We start from the raw sequence: 27,286 nt of genomic DNA on the forward strand, positions 1-27,286 counted from the left end.
CATAAAAAAAAACAACAAAACAAGTAAATTTACAATCAGCCAAGCTTAGGTGTCCATCAGCTCTGTCATTCTCACTAGACATAACAATAAAATCTGCTCAATTGTACAATTTGTATCTTGTGTTCTGATGTGCATCTGTGTAATCTAAAACCTGATGAACAACATGTCCCAGGCTGCCCACTCCACAATCCGTGCTGGCTTCAGTAGTCATATACATAAGCAGGACAGGCCTTGCATATGAGCAATTGCTCAGTAGTAGAAACAATAGAGCAAAGTGGGCAGCTGGGCAGGTGCTTTTTCTTCTGTATAGGAGGCACTATTAAATATTGTGGAACATATACTTTGAGACAATGAAAAAAATAGATTTGAGAACATATACCAATGCAATAAATATATTTATATCACAAATATAATTCATAACTCTGTACATTCTTATTTGACCATCTATTCTAACAATATCTGGGCACATATGAAATAAATGCTGCACACCTCCTGTATACTAACAATAGCAGCAAGCATGTAGCATTCATCTGAATTACAGTGCAAGTAATTCCAAAGCAACACGTCTCCATGTTTAGTAGATCTTTAATGGCTGAACCAGCCGTTCCATCTGTATGGAGACACAGCAGGGCTGTTTTGTTCATCATATGAACAATAAAGTTTACTTATGGTCCTATCAAGAATCACAAAACATTTAGATATTACAGCACAAATGACAATCTCAGCATTACTGCATTGATGAGACTCTGCTACATCAGTAGATGGACATTTCAACCAACCAGCACCAGGCCGGGGCATTGTGACTAGTTCCGTTATCTGTTGGGCACTTTTCTAGATACTCTTCTGTAAGTCAATATAGAATACTTTGGCATGAAACTACTGATTGATTCAAGGGCATACAGAACATCAGTAAATTAGCATAAATCTCTGAATTTCTTCATAAAGTAGATGTACAAAGATGTGTCTACATAATGTAGCCTCTAAGGTAAATGAAAATAGTGCTTGAGGTTATTTGACTTAACCATAGACCGCTGTCCTGACTTACCAAGCACTCTCCTGGAACACACTATGCTTAACCAAAACCACTAGCTATATGGCTATATAGTTTGATGGGCATAGGTAGAGTTTATAGTCACTTAATGGGTGTTTTTTGGCAAACCAAAAGAAAGCCCCCTAACATACACTTTGGTGTATAGGTAACATCAGTTACTAACTACAGTTGGTTCTTCTTGAAGGCAGCTGGGAATCTACATCATTGTATATGGGTTTGTTGTTATTCCTCCCCGATTATTTTATAGCCCATCTTCAGTGAACTCTTCTCCTTCTCAGCCCTTCAGCACAACCGTCATTGGCTTGGGCATGCTGTAGAGGGCTTCTCAGCCCATCAGTGTCTTCTACTACTGTTGCACATGGTGCACAAGTGTAATACCTGAGGTCCAATCCTGCTTCCTTTAGCGTCATAGGAGTTACATCTCCGGTAAGTCGGATCTATTACCAGATTGATTTTGCTGTTGAGGATGCAGGAAATATCCCATAGTGTTCTGCTGAGGGATGTGAGGCTGCTGAAACATATGCTGAGACGGGCTAGATTGTATGGATTCAGGATTCTGCATCTGAAACACAATGGAAACAGTTAAAACACAAAACCAACATAGGATATGGTACACCTTTATGGCCAAAATGTGTATGTAACACTGGTGGGTAGGTATCTAAGACACTAGTATCCTTTCCATAGGTAAGAATCCCCTTGGCACTAGTCATGTCTATGGTTGTCCTGATACAAAAGGGCTCCCTGTTATCATTGTTGGCATTTAGGTATACAGATGGTGAAAATGAATATTACCTGTAGATAAAGATGCTGTGGTTGGACCGGCTGCTGCTGCAAATGGTGAAGGTGAACTGCAGTCTGCTGGGGGTTAAAGCTGGCTGGAGGGATCATAACTGAAGGGGTATATGCTGGAGCGGGGGAGGCTGCGATCACCGTGCTACATGTGATCGGCTGCATCTGTATAGAAGGCGGCCGCATCTGTTGGTCCTGGACGAACCTGTCACACAAAAACAACAGTTCTCAAAAAGTTAGCATGGAGTTTGCTCAATGTTTGTCACAGCAGGATAAGCTTTATTTATTTTTCAGAAGAAAAAATGAAAGTCCTGAAATACCCTCGGATTGCTGCTGCGTATTTCACCTTTACAATACATGTTAAAACTTCTCCTTATACATAAAGCTGAATCACTTTATAAATAGGAAGTTACCCAGTTTCTAATATACTTTGTGGGGTAATTTATCAAGAATGGACTTTTAGTTTTATTCCCAATTGAAAAAAATCCACTGCTTTATGATGCAGTTTTTTAATAAATGTGACACATCTTTCATTGTCCATGTGCCCGACTTTGAAACCCACACCAGCTAAAAGCAGAGATTTCAGGCATAATTTACACCAGTAAAAAACGTTTTTGGACAAGTGGCAAGAAAAAGGCCAAATAATTGTCCAAAATGAAGCTTGTGAAAATGCAAGTCTTAATAAGCTCCCCGTCCCCTCGTGTTTCCATTTCTCACGTTTTTAAGTTTTGTTTTTCCAATTCAAAGGCTGCAAACCCAGTACATACCAAAGCGCTTTTAGCTGAGAAGTGAATATACTCATATGTAGTTCAGTCAATGCTCTGTGAGCAAAACAACCTGGATCCCAGACTGTTACATTGGAGAAGATAATCAAAAACTGTCAAATTGTTAGACTAGACACTCTAAGAATGCGACAGATTTATCACAGTGGCTTAAACTGTTTAAAAATTGTCACTTGTTTAGACTGTTTAAGTTTCCACCATCGTTTAGTTGGCTTACTTATGCCAAAAATAATCACGTGTTGTGTTTTTGGAACAAAATCATTTTATTTTATTATGTTACCGTATTTTATTTTTCTAGTAAAGCCAAGCTCACTTTTTGGTAAGCCACGCTCCTTGTCAAGTGTGGTGTAAAAGTGTCTAAAACACATTATAAATGTGGTGCAAGTCATGTAAGCCAGTTTTTTGGTACAAATTGCACCAGATTTTTGGCACATGTAGTTTAGATTATCTTCTTAGCAACCTATCAGGGAGATGCAGTAAAAACCCCTTTGAAAAGACCATCCAAGGCCACAGTTTATAAGATATAGTGGGCGGAAAATTCAGCTTTAGCTCCTAGGGGTAATTTATCATTGTCTGTGTCTTTCAAGTTCGTTTTACCCTCTGTTTGCCTGGGTGTATGTCATGTGTTCCTCCACATTTAAAGAGGTGCACATTCTTCATCAATAGCAAAGTAGTTTAGATATAGACAAGATTCTAAGAGGGGAAGTTTTAATTGACTTTACCCTATTTTGATGTAAAAAAGTTGCACATTAAAATTGTTGCAAATTTTTTGCGCAATCTCATGCCATTCGGACCAAATTTAGAAACTTGTCCACATCTAGGCTACTTTGCTATTTATGAAGAATATGCAGCTTTCCAATAAATTTGGGGGAAGTAAACATGATGTAAGCCCAGGCAACGGAGGGTAAAAAGAACTTTTTTACTATTTACAGAGACAATGATTACCTCTCCTCTAAGTGTGGTCAGGGCTTTTTTACCCAATGAACACAAATTTTCAACAAATTACCACAAAAAAACCAGAGTAAAACCAATGCTAAATTCCTCTATAGAGCACTGTCCAGGCTGGATACAGTTGTATCTACCTTATTTTTCGCCGTATAAGACGCACTTTTTCTTCCCCAAAACTGGGGGGAAAAAGTCGGTGCGTCTTATACGGTGAATACACCCCTATCGCGGCGGTCCCTGCGGCCATCAACGGCTGGTACCCGCGGCTAATACGGGACATCACCGATCGCGGTGATGCCCTGTATTAACCCTTCAGACGCAGCGATCAAAGCTGACCGCCGCGTCTGAAGGGAAAGTGACACTAACCCCGCGGCGGTCCCGAACAGCCAGACTGAATAGCCGGGTTAGTGCTTACAGGACACCGGGAGGGACCTTACCTGCCTCCTCGGTGTCTTCTCTGTTCAGGGATATGCCGGCGCTCTCCTTCCTCGTCATCACGTCGTCACGTACGTGCGTCGGCGTGTGTAACGACGTGATGGCGGCGACGGAGAGCGAAGATACCCGGCCGTCAGCAGAGACGTTCCGGAGCGACGGGGACACGGCGACAGCGATGGAGCGACATCCAGGGCAGCGGTGACGGGTCCGGAGCGGCAGGCACACGTGAGTATTACCTCCTATGCAGTGGTCTTCAATCTGCGGACCTCCAGATGTTGCAAAACTACAACTCCCAGCATGCCCGGACAGCCAACAGCTGTCCGGGCATGCTGGGAGTTGTAGTTTTGCAACATCTGGAGGTCCGCAGGTTGAAGACCACTATTGGGCTCAAAATCTTTATTTTTTTAGATTTTGCACCTATAAATTGGGTGCATCTTATACGCCGGTGCGTCCTATAGGGCGAAAAATACGGTACTCAGCAGGACCAGATATGTTCATGTTGTCTGTAAATGCAAACAAGAACATTCTTATTCACTGATTGCAAACAATTATCTTTGAGACACAGGTTGGGGATGGGGATGGGGATGGGGGGGGGGGGGTGTTATTTATTAAGGTTGGTGTATAATTCCCTGGTCATAGATAATACAATATATGGGTAACATGTATTTCCATGTCATAAAATGTTTCTATACAAATTGCCACAAACTAATTGTATGGCATCTGTTACACATGCTGAATTGGACTTAAAAGAAACCTGTCAACAGATTTTACCATATATAATGCATGGCAACATGTTATGTATGGTAAAATCTTTTAACTCACCATGCCCAGTAGACGTTCCTGTCAGCAGCGATGGTGAGAATATGCAGTTTGAAAGGTGTCCCCCGACAGCCCGTAAGTAGTCCCCTGAGCGGGAAGCCATCCTCTGCTAGTCCTGTCTGCTTGGGCTGTAATCACACCCACACAGCTTGATTGACAACTCGGGCACGGCCTGCGTCCTTGCTCTGCATCATCTGCTAAGGGACTACTTACAGGCTGGCAGGACCATATCCTGGGCATGGTGAAAAAGAAGATTTTACCACATAAAACAGGTTGCCACGCATTATATATGGTAAAATCTGTTAACAGGTTCCCTTTAAAAAAAAAAAAAAAAAAATCTTTGGTTCATATTTTAGGGAGCAGTAGTAGTCTGCGGGGTTTGGAGTCTAAAGAATAAACTATTTACAAAATAAATATTAACAAAAAAGTGTCTTTATTGTGCAAAAGTAGGAAAACGTAAAAAAAGCTATATAAACTTAGTAACCTAAGGCTGGGTTCAGACTACGGAATTTACGCCTGCAATTCCGCTTTGAAATTGCAGGCGGAAATTCCGCTTGCTAAAATGTATAGTGTAGTGAATGGTTTTCCGTTCACAAATTCACACTTCGGAATTTGTGAAGCGGAATTTGTGAACGCAAAATCCGATTGGAAATTTCCGCCTGAAGAAAGACGTTGCTCTTTCTTCAGGCGGAAATCCGCGCGGAACACATTGCAGACTATTGGAGACTGCAGTGTCTGCACGGTCCTAGCGCCGACTGATTAAGTCAGCGCTGGTGGAAATTTTCTGCCCGGAGATTCCGTAGTCTGAACCTGGCCTAATAGTCATACCAACCTGCGCAGTAATATAATGCCAATTACACCACACAGTGACAGAAATGAAAACAAATCCACAAAACAATGGCATAATTACTATTTTTTTCATTTTCCACCTTCCCCTTAAATAAATAAGAGTAACTAAATATGTTAATGTCCTCCAAATGTAAACAAAAAAATAAATGTAAAAATAAATAAATAAATAAATAAATATTGCTATGTCGAGACGCGCAGAAGACGGGAGTGCTGGAGATCTAAACAGTTAAGACATTTTCTGCTCCCTAGACAACACCTTTCAGGAGAGTGGATGGGGACATGCTGACAATTGATGTGACATACTGAGTTAGGGGTATTCACCCTTACATTGGAGGTTCAGTTGGATGCCTCTGTCACAGGTTTTATTAAATTAAAAAAAAAACAGACAAAATAGTGGACACTATGTCAGAAAACCAAACAACACCATAAAAGTCAATGGAGTATGTTGGTCGTCGTGTCTGGAATGCAATGGATCAGCCTGCGCCATTTAATCTTTTTCTTTGTTTTTCCATGGCGAGTGAGCAGAACAACACGATAAACAGAACAGGTGTTGACCCAGCCTTAGACCTGTTTTGCATTCTAAATATTCACAAACACTGATAGCTGTTAGGCTGGGTTCACACTACGTTTTGTCCCATACGGGAACGCATACGGCAGGGGGGAGCTAAAAGCTCGCGCTCCCGTATGTCACCGTATGCGCTCCCGTATGTCATTCATTTCAATGAGCCGACCGGAGTGAAACGTTCGGTCCGGTCGGCTCATTTTTGCGCCGTATGCGCTTTTACAACCGGACCTAAAACCGTGGTCAACCACGGTTTTAGGTCCGGTTGTAAAAGCGCATACGGCGCAAAAATGAGCCGACCGGACCGAGCGTTTCACTCCGGTCGGCTCATTGAAATGAATGACATACGGGAGCGCATACGGTCACATACGGGAGCGCGAGCTTTTAGCTCCCCCCTGCCGTATGCGTTCCCGTATGGGACAAAACGTAGTGTGAACCCAGCCTTACATGGATTTTGCCAGGATTTTACCTCTGGTCAAACTTATATTACATTTCCCCCCTAAGTATTTCTATAGCTGCAAAAATGGAACTTCCTATGAAGGTTGCTTTTTTTTTGCATTGCATTGGATACTTTTTTGGCTATACAGAATAAGTAGCTGTATTAATGGCTCCAATAGTTGTCCTGGCAACTCAAGAAGACCATAAGGGGAATGCTGGAGTTGTGCATAAAGTAGTATGATGTGAATTATAACAATACTGTACCACTAACGTACTGCTACCCTGTTTCCCCAAAAATAAGCCCTACCCCGAAAGTAAGCCCTAGCAGGATTATCAGGGTGTGCTGCAATATAAGCCCTACCCCGAAAATAAGACCTAGGCCAGGGGTAATCAACTGGCGGACCGCGGTCCAGATCCGGACCGCGGCCGCCAGTAATGCCCGCAGACCCCACTGTAGAGGGGTGGGGGGCACTGTAGGAGTGTGGAGGATGACGGGGGAAGGGGAGGATGGGGGGCTGCAGGAGTGTGGAGGATGGGGGGGCTGAAGGAGTGTGGAGGATGGGGGGCTGTAGCAGTGTGGAGGATGGGGGGCTGCGGGAGTGTGGAGGATGGGGGGGCTGCAGGAGTGTGGAGGATGGGGGGGCTGCAGGAGTGTGGAGGATGGGGGGCTGCGGGAGTGTGGAGGATGGGGGGGCTGTAGCAGTGTGGAGGATGGGGGGCTGCGGGAGTGTGGAGGATGGGGGGGCTGCAGGAGTGTGGAGGATGGGGGGCTGCGGGAGTGTGGAGGATGGGGGGCTGTGGGAGGATGGAGGGTTGTAGCAGTGTGGAAGATGGGGGAGTGCGGCATCCTCCACACTGCTACAGCCCCCCCATCCTCCACACTGCTACAGCCCTCCATCCTCCACACTGCTACAGCCCCCCATGTTGTTCAAGGTACATACCGTAAATAAATAAGCCCTACCCTGAAAATAAGCCCTAGTGTGTTTTTTGGTGACTAAAATTAATATAAGACCTGGTCTTATTTTCGGAGAAACACGGTATATAACAACCAAGAAACTACATAACATTACATTGTGTACCTTAAATGCCTGTCTTGCGTGAAATCAGATGTTTGGGATATGTCCACAGTATCTGTTGGAATCCGCGAAGAAGCAGCTGCAGCAGGGGGGCGAGTTTGTTGGAACATCATAGTATTATTATATAGCGGCATGACGATGTTGCTATGAGTCTGTAACACAGCTGCCTGCTGTGCCTGGTTTCCTCTCATCATGCGTTGCTGTCTCATTAACTGGTGCTGCTGGTGCTGATGCTTCTGCAGCTGTTGTTGGTGATGCTGCTGTTGTTGTATCTGCTGCATTTGCTGCTGGTGCTGGAGTTGCTGCTGTGCTTGCTGGACTTGCTGATGCTGGTGCTGCGATGTTTGCTGCATTTGCTGGTGCTGGGATGCTGGTTGTTGTAATTGTTGATGCTGGTGTTGCGATGCCTGCTGCTGTATTTGCTGAGGGTGTTGCTGAGTTTGGGGGTGTTGCTGGTGAGCTGTATTCTTTTTTATGCAAATAAAAATTATGCAAAAGTTAACAGATAATAAAAGCAGTACAGTGATCCCTCAACTTACAATGGCCTCAACATACAATAGTTTCAACATACAATGGTCTTTTCTGGACCATTGTAACTTGAAACCAGACTCAACATACAATGCTATGGAATCTGCGAAACGTGTCAATGGCTGGACGAACCGACCAATCAGAATGGATATTTCACTGGTAAACCCCTGTATTCCTAAAGTGCATGCACTGACTGGTGTCTGGTAGCGCCCCCTACAGTACAGGGAGGTATTACATGTTCTGTACTCTTTACCTCTGCCAGGATTAGCTGCTCCTTTGGACACCAGGTGAGGGCGGCTCCATTTTCCTTTTATTTAGGACACTGTGTGTACTGTACAGGACCCCGAAGAAGCTCCTGTCCTCTACATAGACCAGTGTTTCCCAACCAGGGCGCCTTCAGCTGTTGCAAAACTACAACTCCCAGCATGCACGGACAGCCGAAGGCTGTCCGGGCATGCTGGGAGTTGTAGTTTTGCAACATCTGGAGGCGCCCTAGTTGGGAAACACTGAAATAGACAGTGATTTACAGCAGATCTGTATTACTTATATATGTAAGAATTTGCTTTATCTATATTAGTTATCTACTTATTATTCTTTACTCCTCACTTTTTCTATTTTTGGATGACATTTTGGTGGTTTCAGAACCAATTACCAGGTTTCCATAGAGTTCTGGTCTCAACATACAATGGTCGTCCTGGAACCAATTAATATTGTAACATGAGGGACTACTGTATATCATTCATGGTTTATAATATATAGTATATATTTAAAATATATGGCTGGGTTGCAACTAGAGATGAGCGAACTTACAGTAAATTCAATTCGTCACGAACTTCTCGGCTCGGCAGTTGATGACTTATCCTGCGTAAATTAGTTCAGCCTTCAGGTGCTCCGGTGTGCTGGAAAAGGTGGATACATTCCTAGGAAAGAGTCTCCTAGGACTGTATCCACCTTTTCCAGCCCACCGGAGCACCTGAAAGCTGAACTCATTTATGCAGGAAAAGTCATCAACTGCCGAGCCGAGAAGTTCGTGACGAATCGAATTTACTGTAAGTTCGCTCATCTCTAGTTGCAACCAGCAAGAAAGTCCACAGCAATAGTGTGGATGTACAAGTCAGCCAGCAAATTGGGCCTGGCTCTCCATAAACTTGTGTCGAAAATTTGATCAAAATTGACATTAACATACATGTTTGACTCCATTTAAAAACATGCTATTTTTTTTTATTGATGAGGATTAAGCTATTGATACCAGAGACCTGTAGCTAGGTATAGTTATCAATCTAGTGTGCAGATTTAGTGGCACTATACAAAAATAACTAGTGGAAGTACCGTATTTGGTATTTCCTGCTTTCCTGCTCTTTTTATGCCAATACCGGTATTTAGCATTGTGGAGTCCAGCAACATGAATAATAAGATTCATTACTAGATGATGGGGTAATGAAATATTGTGTACTCAGAATACATTAGTTACCTGATTTGGTTTAACATACTGATGACTGGAGGTTATATTAGATGCACAAAAGTGCTTGGAACTCATCATTGATTGAGATTTCTTTCCCATTTCCAGACCTGGCCTCACTACTGCTCCAGACTGGCGTGACACCCTCCTGGAATCAGGCTGCTGAACTTTATTAAATCCCATTGGGATCGGTTGCTGCATAAACATCTTCACAAAAAAGAAAAATACATTTTTAATCATAACTGATGTTGCTTTAGTAGTCCATAAAATTTAAGTAAATCCATTGATATACCATGTAAATTACCGTATTTAACGGGGTATATCACGCACCGGCCTATAACACGTACCCTCATTTTACCAAGGATATTTGGGTAAAAAAAGTTTTTTACCCAAATATCCTTGGCAAAATGAGGGTGCGTGTGTGTGCATGTGTATACCCCGATACACTGTTTCTGACCCCGCAGAAGCCCCCAGGAAAGGCAAGGGGAGAGAGGCCGTCGCTGCCCGCTTCTCTCCCCCCGCTTCTCTCCCCCTGCTTCTCTTCCCCTGGCTATCTGCGCCGCTGCCCATTCTCTCCCCCTGACTATCGGTGCCGGCGCCCCATTGCCGGCGCCGATAGCCAGGGGGAGAGAAGCAGCGCCGGCAATGGGGCAGCGGCGCCGATAGCCAGCGGGAGAGAAGGGGCAGGGGCACCTGCTTCAGGCCTCCGGTTTGCGTCCCATGCGTCGTTGCTATGCACTGCACGGCGCAATGACGAGTGACAGACACCGGAGGCCTGAAGCAGCGCGGACCCGACCCCGGCAACAGGTAATTATACAACCGGGGATGGGGGAGGCAACGGGGCAGCGGCGCCGGCAATGGGTGCCGCTGCCCCTTCTCTCCCCCTGTCTGTCGGCGCCGCTGCCCCATTGCCGGCGCCGCTTCTCTCCCCCTGGCTATCGGTGCCGGCAATGGGGCAGCGGCACCGATAGCCAGGGTGAGAGAACAGGCAGCGGCAGCGATAGCCAGGGGGAGAGAAGGGTCGGCAGCAGGGCTCTAGACCCCAGGACAGGCAGGGGCAGAGAAGCCGGCAGCGACAGCAGGTCTCTGGACCTGCAAAGCCGCTGCAGTTCATTGATTTAAAGCGCCTGCTTTAAATCATTGAACTGCAGCGGCTTATCGGCATATATCACGCAGGTAGACTTTAGGCAAAAAATTTTAGCCTAAAAAGTGCGTGTTATACGCCGATAAATACGGTAATAAACTATATCAAAGTGGTACAATTTCTTCTATCAGGGGATGAAGTATTTGTATGCAAGTCAAAATCTACCGGAAGAAAATGAAAACATGCAATGCCCATTTTACATTCAAAAACAAAACCTTTGTAGCATCTTAATGCTATGCTGAAATATTTCCAATGCCCTGTGTATTCACTCATCATATTCACTCTCAGTCTGTAGGACAAAAGAGGGCAATAAATCCTTGCTTTGGAAAAGTTTTACTCCTTTTATCACTTTAGATTTTCTGCCATATATTTTCACTCAGACATCTTATCCCCTATCCAAAGGATAGGGAATAAGATGTCTAATCATTGGGGGTCACCGCGGGGACCCCCCGCGATCTCTGGTGAGGCACCCCAGTCATCCGGTGCAAGGAGCGAACTCCGCTCTGGGTGACCACAGCCGTCATGCCCCCTCCATTCCTGTCTGTGAGAGGAGGTGTGACTGCGATGTACTAACAGTCATGCCCCCTCCCATAGACATGAATGGAGGGGGGGGTGTGGTATAACATCATGAACACGGAAGCTCCAAGCTTACTATTCATAAGCCGCGGCACTGGCCTGGGGATCGCTGGTGATCCCGGCAGTCGGGACCGCCAGGGATAAGATGTCTTGGGGCGGAGTACCCCTTCAAATCCGCACTTGTATCCAGTCCTAAAAATACTCCTTCTTCTCTTATTTGAGGTAGAAACAGCTATTAGCAATAATCCTGTTACATGATAAACCTGCTTAAATATTTAAGAAATGCAGATTTCACCAATATCGTTAAAAAGGTTCCCACTAAGCAGACATTTTGTTTGATACAGTACCTGCAGATTGGAGCCCTGCACTAGCTGGAGCTGCTCCTTTAGGACATCAAGTTCCTGTTGTTGGGTCTTGATGTCTGCCTGTAATATCCGCGTCCTCTCTTCTAGTTGTTCCTTCAATTGCGTCACCATTCCTAGGTGAGCGGGATAATGACACCCCGGCTAGAGAACATAATAAAAAAAACTTTTTTGTTTAATTAATTAAATAAGTAAATACATACATTTATTGCCTTTATCGAATAATTTTATTAGATATAGATAGACAGATAGTACTAATCAATAGACATTATTGACTGCTATTGGTCATATTGCTTGAAAACACCATAGCCCAGATTTATCAAACTGTGTGAGAGAAAAAGTGGAGCGATTTTTCCACAGCAACCAATCACAGCTCAGCTTTCACTTTACCAGAGCTCGTTAGCTGAGCTGTGATTGGTTGCTGTGGAAAAATCACTCCAGTTTTTCTCTCACACAGTTTGATAAATGTGGGCCTATGTGTCTATGGTTAGAGTAAGGCTATCTTCACGTACAGTATTTTGGGCAGATTTTTTGAAGACATAAAGAATCTTTTTATTGTTTAGTTCTGTCCAACTCAATGAAAAAAGCAATGGTAATTCAGATGCAGTACAGGTGTAAAATAAAGTGCAAGGTCTTAAAGGGAAACTGACTGACTGATTTTCTTCACTAACCTGAATACACAGATGGTAAGTATGGGTGATCCTGAGTCAAACAATGTATTCCTTACCCCAATCCAGTCAGCCATCCCCGAGATATAGCACAATCTTGCATTATGCAAATTATCTCTTAACTGCACCAGGGATGGATGGGTTTGAAGACTATCTGCACCTCTGACCCCACCCCGTAGGTCCTATTCGTGCCGCTCCTCTCATCATCGAGATGTAAGAGAGAGAAGAAGATGAGTAATAAGCGACGCAGCACCAATAGGACCCAGTGGATGGTGTCAGAGGTGCAGATAGTCTTCCAACTGGCCGAGTTAATTTACATATTGCAAGATTGTGCTTTATCTCGGGAATAACTGAATGGATTGGGGTAAGGAATACATCATTTACTCAGGATCACCCACACTATCTGTATATCCAGATGAGTGAGGTTGATCCATCTGGAAATCCAGAAAACATGTTGGGGGGACCTGAGGACCGCGCTTGAAAAACACTGAAGTAGAGGGTGTGTGGGTCATAATAAAAATTATAAGCTACTGATTCATTTGTGGTGCTAAATGTTCTAGAAGACAGCCCCTCAAGCATCTTTTGGTGGGCCGGATGTGTAATTTCACACACTGTTCTACATTGCTCAAAAAAATAAAGGGAACACTTAAACAATACAATGTAACTCCAAGTCAATCACACTGTCCACTCAGGAAGCAACACTGATTGACAATCAATTTCCCATGCTGTTGTGCAAATGGAACAAATAACAGGTGGAAATTATAGGCAATTAGCAAGACACCCCCAATAAAGGAGACCACTTCTCAGTTCCTATGCTTCCTGGCTGATATTTTGGTACCTTTTGAGTGCTGGCGGTGCTTTCACTCTAGTGGTAGCATGAGACTGAGTCAACAAGCCACACAAGTGGCTCAGATAGTCCAGCTCATCCAGGATGGCACATCAATGCGAGCTGTGGCAAGAAGTTTTGCTGTGTCTGTTAGCGTAGTGTCCAGAGCATGGAGGCGCTACCAAGAGACAGGCCAGTACATCAGGAGATGTGGAGGAGGCCGTAGGAGGGCAACAACCTAGCAGCTACCTCTGCCTTTGTTTAAGGAGGAGCAGGAGTAGCACTTGAGCAGGCCACAAATGTGCATGTGTCCACTCAGACAGTAAGAAACAGACTTCATGAGGGTGGTATGAGGGCCTGACGTCCACAGTTGGGGGTTGTGCTTACAGACCAACACCGTGCAGGACGTTTGGCATTTGCCAGAGAACACCAAGATTGGCAAATTTGCCACTGTGCTCTTCACAAATGAAAGCAGGTTCACACTGAGCACATGTAACAGATGTGATGTCTGGAGAAGAAGTGGAGTACATTCTGCTGCCTGCAACATCCTCCAGCATGACTGGTTTGGCGGTGGATCAGTAATGGTGTGGGTTGGCATTTCTTTGAGGGGACGCACAGCCTCCATGTGCTTGCCAGAGGTAGCCTGACTGCCATTAGGTACTGAGATGAGATCCTCAGACCCCTTGTGAAACCATATGCTGATGCGGTTGGCCCGCCCTGGGTTCCTCCTAATGCAAGACAATGCTAGACCTCATGTGGCTGGAGTGTGTCAGCAGTTCCTGCAAGAGGAAGGCATTGATGCTATGGACTGGCCTGCCCGTTCCCCAGACCTGAATCCGATTGAGCACATCTGGGACATCATGTCTCGCTTTAGTCCAGGTCTGAGAGGACATCCCTCAGGAGACCATCCTCCACCTCATCAGGAGCATGCCCAGGTGTTGTAGGGAGGTCATATGGGCACGTGGAGGCCATACACACTATTGAGCCTCATTTTGACTTGTTTTAAGGACATTACATCAAAGTTGGATCAGCCTGTAGTGTGGTTTTCCACTTTGATTTTGAGTGTGACTCCATATCCAGACCTCCATGGGTTGATAAATTTGATTTCCATTGATAATTTTTGTGTGATTTTGTTGTCAGCACATTCAATTATGTAAAGATGAAAGTATTTCATACGATTAGTTCATTCATTCAGATCTAGGATGTGTTATCTTAGTGTTCCCTTTTTTTGAGCAGTGTATTTAGAGCCATGGAATTGGCCTACTTTTGTGGCTACATTTTAACTTTATTCTTACCATGATAGCTTGCTGTGGTGAAATAGTCGGCTGTACAACATGATGTTGGGAAATATGTTCAGCAGGAGGCTGAGGAGTTACTACCTGCTAAAGAACGACAAAGAACACATCATTAACAAAATTATACTTCATGAAATAGGTTTAGGACTTGTAATTACTAAAGTCACATGTGTACATACCTGGTTTTGACTGGGTGCCATTCTTATTTGGGGCATGTCTTGCTGGCTTAAGGTCATGGAGTGTCTAGATGGTGTACTAGCTTCTGTAGGTCGCATGGATGATGTGGCTGAAACACGAGAAAATAGCATAAGGAACAGTTATACATATTCTACATCATGCTTCCTTCCTAAATCATAAAGGAACTAACAGGCTTACATTTCAGTCGCAATTAACTTGTATTCAGGCAAGGACTACATGAAGGCCACACATGGTAACAGTGAGGCTAGGTTTCCACACAGGTTTTTTTCTGGCGTTTTTTGGAAAACTGCCACTGCAGTTCTTGTGCCAAACTCAAAAGTGGATCCAGTAGGAAGGAGAAGTACAAGTCCTTCCATTATATTTCTCGTTCCTATTGAATACACTTCTGGCTTTGGCTCAAAAACTGCAGTGGCAGTTTTCAAGAAAACACCAGAAAAAAACCTGTGTGGAAACCTAGCCTGACAACAGGAATAGACTTGTATCTAACGCTGTTTGCGAAATGAAGAGAAGACACCCATTTTTTTTTTTAGAAGTTGCCAACCTTTATCTGTTCCACTTCCATCCCCATCTCAGAGGCAGTGCCCAGCATAGAATGCTGGGGGCTACACCGAGATCGCGGGGGTCCCCAGTGGCAGGACCCCTGCGATCATACATCTTATCCCCTATCCTTTGGATAGAGGGGATAAAATGTATAAAGCCGGAATACCCCTTTAATATTTAACTGAGATACAGAGAAATCCTTGGCTGAACTTGATGAGCGTATGTCCTTTTCAACCATCCTAACTATGTAACTTTATGTGAAACACATTGGGGAAGATTTATCAAAATCTGTGCAGAGAAAAGTTGCCCATAGCAACCAATCAGCTCGCTTCTTTCATTTTTAAAGAGACCTCTGAAAAATGAAAGAAGCGATCTGATTGGTTGCTATGAACAACTGGGCAAATTTTCCTTTGCACAGGTTTTGATAAATCTCCCCCATTATTATGCCTGTCTAATATTAAATAGATGCATTCATGTTTACCAGGCATAGCCTAATGCTTTTTCTGTGTGACTCTATCCATAAAGGTGAGGTGAGTTTTTAATGGCATGGCATACATAGAAGAGAAAGGTAACACTGAAAAAAAATAAAAAATAAAAATAGACCACCAATTATAACGTCAGTTTTTTTTTACCCAGGACAGAAAGACATCAAAGTCTGATGTTTATTTCTCACGTTACACCCTTTCCATGACTCTTGGGCCTAATTCTGCTTAATCTGTTTGCTATCAATGCAAATTCAATATGTAAAGTTATGGGACTAACTAGAGCTACGCTCCCTGTTTTAAAAGAAAACGGTCACCCATTCACCCGCACTATAACCCGATACACCGGTTTATAGTGCGGGTGAACAGGAGACTGATGCTGGGTCTTGGACTGCTATACCAACCTGCAGTCCGGAACCCCGTTCCTCCAAATGTCCCACTCTTTCAGCGCTGACTTGCGCTTTGAGGTGGGCCTGCTGGCTGGATTTAAATATTCATAAGTGCTGGTTACGTGAGCGCTCGTGCCTACTCAGCGCTGGAAGAGGGGGACCTTTGGAGGATCAGAGTTCCGGACTGCGGGTAAGTATAGCAGTCAGAGACCCTGCATCGGTCTCCTGTTCACCCGCACTATAATCCGGTGTATCCGGGTATAGTGAGGGTGAATGTGTGACTGTTTTCCTTTAATGGGCCTCATAGCAGCTGCAGGATCTGATCCTATAGTAGGTACTTCCTTGACTTTATGCTGTATGTTCCAGAGGAAGTTCTTTTCTTTTTGAATTTCTTTTCTGTCTGACCACAGTGTTCTCTGCTGACACCTCTGTCCATGTCAGGAACTGTCCAGAGCAGGATAGGTATGCTATGGGGATGTGCTTCTACTCTGGACAGTTCCTAAAATGATAAACCACCCCCTGCCTTTATTTTTATTATTTTTAAATTTTCTACCTTGATGTTGTTCTGTATTTTCTGCTCAGTCTCAGTCATATTCACAGACTGGGAAGGGGCGTTTCCCAGCAGGCGTGACATCATCTGAAGACATACAGGGGAGAACTTCCTCCCTCACTCTGCTACACACAGCCCAGAGCAGTTAAGTGTGTAAGATGAGCTATGATTGGCTAAGGCTGCACACTCAGCAGTCCAGACTGCATTTCCTGATTTCGGACTTCTGCCAGCCACAAGTCTGTGCAAGAGATAGGGGGAAATGTGCTCTGGACAAGTAAGGGGACACCTAGTGGCAGCTTTTTAAACACAAATAAAATATAGAAAAGTTTTTTTTTTTTTTTTTTAACAGAGTACATTAGAAAGATTTCTTTTATTTACCATAAGGAGTGCAATAGCAAAAATAAATTTTAATGAGAGAGTGCCCATTTAAGACTGAGAGTATATTATAGAAAAGCATGGATTTCTTACTGCACATGTGCATAGCACAGATTAGGTGAAATGAACGGGGGAGCCAGCACCATTTTGTTGAAGTCCCTGAGGAGCAGTGACCTATCAAAGTAGCAGCCAGGGAAAGAATCAGAAGCAGAAAGCAGAGACCATCAGAGAGGGGCATGAGGGAGGGGCACAGCACTGTCACACACAGTCCTGCTCTGGTCTCCTCTCAGCTGAGGCTGGGTTCACATCACGTTTTCTCCCATACGGGAGCACATACGGCAGGGGGGAGCTGAAACCTCGCGCTCCCGTATGTAATTCATTTCAATGAGCCGGCCGGAGTGAAACGTTCGGTCTGGTCGGCTCATTTTTGCGCTGTATGCGCTATTTCCCTGGACCTAAAACTGTGGTCAACCATATCAGGCATTGCCTGATGAAGCAATCTATCTGTGAAACGTGTTGCATCATGAGTGAATAAACCTCATTTCGTTTTACCTGGTTGTCCTGCGCTCTCAATCCCGTCACCATATTGGAGTTCCTGTTTTTGCAGTATTGATATTAATGGGAATTGCACATGGAAATTCCATTGTGTGAACACAGCCTCACTGTGGAGAAGCATGTTGTCCCATCTCTTTGACCCTCTGTTAATTATTCAGGAGCTGTCCCCACTTTCTCCAGAGCTGTAATCACTATTTTATCGCTACATTACGTCTTATCCTCTAGTCACCTCCAGAGCTGCACTCACTATTCTCCTGTTATATAACATGTTATCCTCATGTCACCTTCAAAGCTGCACTTACTAGTCTGCTGTTATCTAAGGTCTTATCCTTCAGTCACTTCCAAAGCTGCACTTACTATTCTGCTTTTAAATGACATATTATCTTCCAGTCACCTCTAAAGCTGCACTTACTATTCTTCTGTTATATAATGTGTTATTCTCTAGTCACCTTCAAAGCTGCACTCACAATTTTGCTGTTTTATAACATACATGATCCTATATTCCTCTACATACTGCATCTACATACATACAGAACACTATATACCCCTGTGTGTATAAAGAGAAACACACATGATGCTCTATACCCTGTGTGTATATAGAGACATACATAATATTATATACCTCTCTAAACTGTATCTATAGACATACATGATACAACTGGCAGTGTGACACAGTAGGCGAGAGACACTTAGCAGTTCGAGACATCTGGCAGCAGCCAAGAAACATCTGGCAGCGGCCGGCAGTGGCAAAGAGACATCTGGAAGTGGCTGGCAAAGAGACATCTGGCAGTGGCTAAGAGACATCTGGCAGCAGCTGGCAGTAGCCAAGAGACATCTGGCAGGGGCTGGCAGTGGCCAAGAGACATCTGGGGGTTGCTGGCAGTGGCCAAAAGACATCTGGAAGCAGCTGGCAGTGGCCAAGAGACATCTGGAAGCAGCCAGCAGTGGCCAAGAGACATCTGGAAGCAGCTAGCAGTGGCCAAGATACATTTGGAAGCTGCTGGCAGTGGCCAAGAGACATCTGGCAGTGGCCAAGAGGCATCTGGCAGCAACCGGCAGTGGCCAAGAGGCATCTGGCAGTGGCCGGCAGTGGCCAAGAGACATCTGGCAGTGGCTGGTATTGGCCAAGAGACATCTGGAAGCGGCCGGCAGTGGCTAAGATACATCTGGAAGCTGCCGGCAGTGGCCAAGATACATCTGGCAGTGGCAGGCATTGGCCAAGAGACATTTGTCAGTGGTCAGCAGTGGCCAGGAGAAATCTGGCAGTGGCTGGCAGTGGCCAAGAGACATCTGGCAGCGACTGGCAGTGGCCAAGAGACATCTGGCAGCGACTGGCAGTGGCCAGGAGACATCTGGCAGCGGCAGGCAGTGGCCACGAAACATCTGGCAGTGGTAGGCAATTGCCAAAAGACATCTAGTAGTCTGTTCTTTACCACTCCTCAGACACCAATAAAATGGTGACAGTGGAATTGAAAAAACTACTAAACCCCCTCCCCCCTCTCCTTTTGCACACAGACAGAAGAGGAAGGTAGTCGGCTGAGGCCAAAGGTGCAACAGTCAGACAAGTTGATTGCCTTTACCAGATTCCTCATGTTAGCTCCCTCTGCTGGTCAACAGTGGGAGATATGACAAGTTATTATGAAATTTTTCATATTTTGTGACAAGTAAATTTCTTTTTAAATATTTCCAAAAATATTTTAAAAATGGTTCCAAACCAGCCAATAAGATATTGGAAGAGGTGTGAGCGCTAAAGCTTGTTCAATGTCTTGGTTTGAACATGTTCATGCCGGGCTATGTGTAGTGACGGTGCAAAACATTTCAGGGCTATCCTGTTCTGATGACTGGAACAATGCTGTAACCCTCTTATGCTGTATCTCTATCCTTCAATAAATGTTGGCCAATTCTGTCAATGCATAAGTAGCCTGACAATGCAAAGGCCCCTAAATCTGCCATGTTGTATTGCAATATGTCCAATCCTTTGTTTTATAGAGAGATACAGTAAGTGCTGTTAAAGGTGTCTGCAGTTTTTTCTCTTCCCCTACTGAAATAATGAAGTACTCTGGGTCAATAGACCAATAAATAAATGCTCATGAGAAAAATAGCAAAAAGAGCATTCATCTGCCAGCGATCTTATCTATATAGCCGGTAATGGGTTGTTTCTTTACATTGCTCAATTTTCCTCCTTTTTTTTCTGTACATTTGTTGTACCTATTTGTACAAAGTAGTAAAAGTTAAAAAAGTAGAAGGTTTATGGTTGAACTGATATAAATTGATATAAAATGAAATCAATGGTCATGTCACTGTCATGGGAAAAACAAGGATAGACCAAAGGTAACAAAAATATATGCAGAAAGACATAATGGAAGCCATGGTGCTGAGTCAATGGGTCATAGCGTAAGTTTACAAGATCATAAAAACCACATGTATAAACGACCTGGAGAAACAGCCTCCAAAACAGCTTGGTTTTTAAAGTACAGGCCTTTTTGCATGTTTTTTAGAAGTGTTTTTTTTTACACCTGGTTTTGGAGGCATTTTAAAGGTTAGTGGGGGAGATTTATCAAAACCTGTCCAGAGGAAAAGTTGCCCAGTTGCCCATAGCAACCAATCAGATCGCTTCTTTCATTTTAGAAAAGGCCTCTTAAAAATTAAAGAAGGGATCTGATTGGTTGCTATGGGCAACTCTGCAATTTTTCCTCTGGATAGGTTTTGATAAATCTCCCCCAGTGTTTTTTAAATCACCGTATTTTTCGCCGTATAAGACACACTTTTTCATCCCCAAAACTGGGGGGAAAAAGTTGGTGCTTCTTATACGGCGAATACACACACCTATCGCGACCGGGACCCGCGGCTAATACAGCACATCACCGATCGCGGTGATGCCCTGTATTAACCCTTCAGACGCGGCGATCATAGCTGATTGCCGCGTCTGCAGGGAAAGTGACACTAACCCGGCTGTTCAGTCGGGCTGTTCGGGACCGCTGCTGTGAAATCGCGGCGTCCCGAACAGCTTACAGGACACCGGGAGGGACCTTACCTGCCTCCTCAGTGTCTGCTCCGTGCCGGGATCCCCTGCATGGCTGGCACTCTCCTTCGGCGTCGCACACGCCGTCCTGTCATGCAATAGGAGTGGCGTGCGTAGCGACATGATGACGGCGACGGAGAGCGTGGATCCCGGGAAGAAGACGTCCGGAGCATCGGGGACACCCCGGGGACGTGGCGACAGCAATGGAGCGACATCCAGGGCAGCGGTGACGGGTCCAGAGCGGCGGGGACATGTGAGTATTACCTCCTATCCAGTGGTCTTAAACCTGCAGACCTCCAGATGTTGCAAAACTACAACTCCCAGCCTGCCCGGACAGCCAACGGCTGTCCGGGCATGCTGGGAGTTGTAGTTTTGCAACATCTGGAGGTCCGCAGGTTGAAGATCACTGTTGGGTTCAGAATCTTTTTTTTCTAGATTTTGCACCTTTAAAATTTGGTGCGTCTTATATGCCGGTGCGTCCTATAGGGCGAAAAATATGGTAAGCTGTTGGGGATGGTTTAGGTTATGTTCACACAGTGGAATTTCTGTTCTTCCGCTCAGATTCCTTTCTGCCATGCTGACAGCGGATTTTTTTGCAATTGTACAGATTCCTTGCAGAATGTGCATGTAATTTGTACAGAATTTATGCAGAATTTCTCGCGCTCAACACACAGATTCTGGATGGAATTCAGAATATCAATGACTTCAATAGGACTCTAGGACTTTGCTGCAGGCAAAGGTTCTAGCAGAATCAGAAATGCTGAATTTCCTCATCTGTAGTGGAAAATTTGTCATGTTAATGGACAGCAGTCACCAAAGTGTTAACTTCAGGGGTCAAGTCCTGGGAAAAAAAATTGTGGGAACTCACCCAAGATTTCCACTCAAGGGCTGGCCCTGCAGCAGGACTCCTGTAATTGGAACGGTGTTCATGCTGTGAAAAAAGTGCAGGAACTTATTTCCCACAAGTTCCTGCAGGACTTGAGCCCTGGTTAACTTCACATAGCAGAATTAACTAGCTGAATTCTTCCTCCGGATTCTGCATGGAAATTCCGCCACGTGAACATAGCCTCAGAGTAGAATGGTTTTTGGACGTTTTTTTGCACCCAAGTAAGTGTCCAAAGATGTGCACACGTTAAGAAAAAGAAAAAAAGAATAATCCACTGTTCTATTCCTGCCATGGAACGTGACAGCACTACCAAATCCCACAACAGAGATGTGAACAACAGAGCCCTATCACAAACAATACAAGTGTTATCTAATTATGTCAACAATAAATAAGAAGCAATAAAGGAGTTTACATACAGGCCGAGTCTGAAAGGGCTGTGTGAGATGATCTGCGGGAACTATGAGATGAAACCGACATGCCTTCCCTGCTCGGCTCCTGGTTATTGGTACACTGTCTGATATCTAGATAGTTGCCTTGGATCTGCATAGAAAAGAAGAGACGACAATATTATAATGCAATGAATACAATACAAATGACAAGTACATCTGTTTTTATAATTCACTTGGTTCAACACTAGATGGTCTGCATTGTACAGTTCATGGAACCTACTTGATCAGAGTCCATCCAAGATAAGAACCAGATACAGGGGCAGCACTCCAACAAAAAAGTGATTTAATATCTCATGTCAGCATTACAACGTTTCAGCTCCTCCTGGAGCCTTTTTCATGCTTGAAAAAGGCTCCAGGAGGAGCTGAAACGTTGTAATGCTGACATGAGATATTAAATCACTTTTTTGTTGGAGTGCTGCACCTGTATCTGGTTCTTATATATATATATATATATATATATATATATATATATATATAAAAAAGAGATACTAACCATTAACAGGAAAAAAACACAAGCGTACCTTTAATGATGGATCAGCAATTTCTAGAGCGGACTCCTCCAGGCCCAGGTCTCTCCTTCTCTCTGCTCGGACTTCAGCGTAGCTGTAGAATGGTACAGTGATATAAGAATATGTCTCTACTTGTATGATTGTTCAACTGACATATACTATAAAGATTCAAGCTATAATGTACAGTAACCCCCCGACATGCGATGACCGCGACATATGATCAAATCGACATGGCCATCGCATGTCGATGTCAACATCGACATACGATGCTTTTATATGTCGGGGCCATCGCATTAACTGCTATCCGACAGCGCAAAATGCTTAATCTGCTGTCGGATAGCAGTTTAAGCATCCCGGGCAGGTTCGCTTACCTATTCCCGCTGCTCCGGGTCCACTTCGCGATCCTCCGGCATCTTCTCCAGGGTCCGGGCCTCGCTTTCCGGGGTCGTTATTACATCACTACGCACGCCGCGCCGGCGCAGCAGCATAATAACGTCACCAGAAAGCGAGGCCCGGACCCTGCAGAAGATGCAGAAGAAGCCGGAGGATGGCGAAGAAGACACTGGAGCAGCGGGACAGCATCGGGAGCCCCTTGGACAGCATCGGGAGCGGTGAGGACCTGGTCCGGAGCGGCGGGGACAGGTGAGTATAACTTCCTATACTTTACATTGCACGGATCCCTCAACATACGATGGATTCGACAAACGATGGGTCGTTTGGAACGAATTACCATCGTATGTTGAGGTACCACTGTATATACGGGGAGGGAGAGAAGCAACAGAATGGATTCAGTGGTGGAAGAGGTTGAATCAGGATTGCCTTTTGCTCAGAAATTCCTGGACAGTCAAAAAAATGTAGGGACTTTTTTTTCCAGTATCCGTAAATACTATAGACATGTTCAGGATTGTTGAGACTGGCGATACTTTAACAGGACATTGTGATTTTTCAGGATCATTTTACAGCTCAGAATAATTGCTGGTAATGATTTTATATCAGTCTATTGAACTATAGACAAGTAATCCTTACAATCGCTATGATTCTTTATGGTTTTCCAATTTGTCCGGTAAAAAAAAAAAACATTGGCTTTCCATGGTTCTAAAAGGTCGTAAGAAAAACAGTAAAATTCAGGTTGGAAAACCTAGGTTGTGTATCTTACATTGCTGTACTTATTTAAGCAGAATAATGCAGGATTTTAAAAGGAATAAAGTGATCCCTCAACTTACAATAGCCTCAACATACAATAGTTTCAACATACAATGTTTTTCTCTGGACCATCGTAACTTGAAACCAGACTCAACATACAATGTACAGACAGTCCAGATCTGTGAAACGTGTCACAACTGGAGGAACTGACCAATCAGAATGGGCATTTTACTGGTAAATCACCTGTATTACTGAAGTGCATGCACTGACTGGCTGTCTGGTAGCGCCCCCTACAGTACAGGGAGGAACTACAAGTTCTGTACTACTCCTTACCTGTGCCAGGATTAGCTGCTCTTTTGGACACTAAGTAAGGGCGGCTTCATTTGGGACACTGTGTGTACTGTATAGGACCCTGAAGAAGCTCCTGTCCTCTACATAAACCATTGTTTCCCAACCAGGGTGCCTCCAGTTGTTGCAAAACGACAACTTCCAGCATGCCCGGACAGCCGTTGGCTGTCCGGGCATGCTGGAATTTGTCGTTTTGCAACAGCTGGAGGCACCCTGGTTGGGAAACACTGGCATAGATAGTGATTTACACCTCCCAGCAGCTCTTTATTACTTTTATATATAAGGATTTGCTTTATCTCTATTAGTTATCTACTTATTTTTCTTTAATCCCCACATTTTCCTATTTTTGGATGACATTTTGGTGGCTTCAGAACCAATTACCAGGTTTCCATAGAGTTATGGACTCAACATACAATGGTTTCAACATCCAATGGTCGTCCTGGAACCAATTAATATTGTAACTTGAGGGGCCACTGTAGTTGTATGCATGTTGTACCAATGGTGGAGACACCAAAATGCCCCATACTTCATTGTGTAGACATATTGATAGAAGATACGGCACTCTCTGTCAAGGCGTGGGTGCACAGTTAGGGTCCCAACCCTTGTAGTAATCAAAGAAATGATAACATAGCACTCCACTTGCGGTGAAAATAAGGATACATTTTATTCTTGCAATCCAAAATTATGTGACGTTTCGGTCAATAATGACCTTCCTCAAACCTATGTAAGACAGCGTAACATCAGTATACAGCATGATATATACCAATAAATTGTCCATGACAATAGTTGATCTACAACAAAATACACAAAACTCAGAACAAGGGGTAGATCTGATCATATCAAACAAAAGCTGGTTCAAATCGATATAAGAGATGAGGTATAATAATAATAAAGTAAATCATATCAATCATATCACAGCGAATACATGGTGATAAATAGGGATTCCCCGCAGCAATCCGGTGAGTCACCCAGACATTTTCATATAACAGTTCATCCGGATTTATTATTATGCTTTTTCCTTTACATTGTACAGTGACCCCCCGACTTATGATGGCCCCGACATATGATCATTTCAACATATGATGGCCTCTCAGAGCCCATCGTGTGTTGAAGGCAGCAACAACATATGATGCTGCTGTGTGTCGGGGTCATCATACAAACAGCTATCTGACAGCACTGACAACTTCAGCAACTGACAGATAGTTGTTTAATGTCCCCGTGTGCCCCGTTCTGCCTCCTGTTACTCACATGCTGTCCTGCTAACTCATACAGGCTTCCACTGTGAGCTCCGTGTAAGCCCCGCCCCCCAGTGCAGCCATAGCCAATAGCCTGCAGCATCTTGCTGCAGGCATCCAATGAGCTGCTCGCTGCCCTCCCCTTCCTTTCCTATAGAGCTGTAGTCAGCAGGATCGTAATGGAGGACATCCCCCCTGAAGGTATTTAAAGAACTGTACAGTACTATATGCAATATCACACATCACATACAATACATATACACACAATACACTCCATACATCAATGTTTCCCTATCAGTGTGCCTCCAGCTGTTGCAAAACTATAACTCCCAGCATGCCCAGACAGTCAATGGCGGTACATGCATGCTGGGAGTTGTAGTTGTGCAACAGCTGGAGGCACCCTGGTTTGTTAAACACTCCCCATACACTCCACATACAATGGTCATCCCAGAACCAATTAGCAGTTTCACATAGAGATATGTATTCAACATACAATGGTTCCGAGGCCCCAGAACCAATTACCATTTTTACATAGACATATGTACTCGACATATGATGGTTTCAACATATGATGGTTCTCCTGGAACCAATTAATATCATATGTTGAGGGACCACTGTATATTGATTGTTATGCACAGTATCACCATAGTGCATCTCTGTTTGGCGCAGTGTCCATCGAATTATTCCTTGTTTCTTATTAATGCTAGAGTCCTGTTGGTGAGCATTTTGCTCCCTATTTATCACCATGTATTCGCTGTGATATGTGATATGATATGATTTGTTGTAGATCAACTATTGTCATGGACAATTTATTGGTATATATCATGCTGTATACTGATGTTACGCTGTCTTACATAGGTTTGAGGAAGGTCATTATTGACCGAAACGTCACATAATTTTGGATTGCAAGAATAAAATGTATCCTTATTTTCACCGCAAGTGGAGCGCTATGTTATCATTTCTTTCATTGTGTAGACAGTCGTGGAACTTAATGACAGCTGGTGGCTCTGGTCTAATAGGATCACTGGAGTCCCCGTTAAATTTATTAGTAAACGCATTCACTTCACTACTATAGCCTTCATGTAGATCTTAGCTAGTATCAATATGCTCATATATTTCCAGTGGATAGAACGTTTCTATAAGTTATAGTCACTGGGTAATAAGCATTAGATGTATGCCATATACCAGATATAAAGCTGGCTGTCTATATGCAGCTTGCGTAGAGATTATATACAAGGGTTAACCTCTAATTCAACCTATTTTGTTTGTAATATAATAATAATATTAATAAAATCCCATCTGCCTGTCCTAACTAGAGAAATATTATTGTGCTATAAGTATGAAGGAGTCTTGTTGATGGGATGATTCGCTTTTATCATCAGGGGAACCATGTATAAACTACTATCCTCTGTAGTGATCTGCAGGGAAACTGTATGGGGCCATTTATGTGACTGGGTATCTAGTGATTTCAGTAGATGCAGGCAGAAAGTCGAATGTACAGTAACTTTTGGAGCAGATATATTGGAAATGGTAATAAAATGACATTCAGAATTAGTGTTGAGCGGCATAGGCCATATTCGAATTCGCGATATTTTGCGAATATATGGACGAATATTCGTCCTATATTTGTTAACTTTGCATATTCATAATATTCGCGTTTAATTTTCGCATATGCGAAAATTTGCATACGCAAAAATTAGCATAAGCAGAAATTCGCATATGTGGAGAATTAGCATATGCTAAAATTAGCATAAGCAAATTTTCGCATATACGAAAATTCGTACGCCAGTCTCACACAGTAGTATTACAGCCTTCTTTACACCAACAGAGGCTGGAAGCAGAGAGGGGTGATCACTGTGATGTGTACTGTGAAAAAAAAAAATGAATATTCGTAATTGCGAATATATAGTGCTATATTCGCGAATATGTGCAAATTCGCAAATATGCGATATTCGTGAATAAAATTCGCATTGTGAATATTTGCGAGCAACACTATTCAGA

At 43.9% G+C, this 27,286-nt stretch overlaps 1 protein-coding gene across 4 annotated transcripts in view; it reads right to left on the reverse strand.

Moving 5' to 3' along the window:
- Positions 1-378: 378 nt before the first annotated feature.
- Positions 379-27,286, reverse strand: part of PASD1 (PAS domain containing repressor 1) — a 175,248-nt gene continuing 148,340 nt past the window's right edge. For all 4 annotated transcript variants that reach the window (XM_056539698.1, XM_056539697.1, XM_056539699.1 and 1 more), the window contains 9 exons: positions 22,572-22,653; positions 22,018-22,141; positions 14,784-14,890; positions 14,605-14,691; positions 11,801-11,959; positions 9,746-9,940; positions 7,750-8,213; positions 1,844-2,045; positions 379-1,613 (listed from right to left, as the gene is read on the reverse strand). In XM_056539698.1, coding sequence (XP_056395673.1) covers positions 1,467-1,613; positions 1,844-2,045; positions 7,750-8,213; positions 9,746-9,940; positions 11,801-11,959; positions 14,605-14,691; positions 14,784-14,890; positions 22,018-22,141; positions 22,572-22,653 — 1,567 coding nt within the window. In that variant the 3' untranslated portion in view covers positions 379-1,466. The remainder of the gene's footprint in view (positions 1,614-1,843; positions 2,046-7,749; positions 8,214-9,745; positions 9,941-11,800; positions 11,960-14,604; positions 14,692-14,783; positions 14,891-22,017; positions 22,142-22,571; positions 22,654-27,286) is intronic.

This window comes from Hyla sarda, chromosome 9, assembly GCF_029499605.1.
Source record: "Hyla sarda isolate aHylSar1 chromosome 9, aHylSar1.hap1, whole genome shotgun sequence".
In the NCBI taxonomy this organism is placed as follows: Eukaryota; Metazoa; Chordata; class Amphibia; order Anura; family Hylidae; genus Hyla; species Hyla sarda.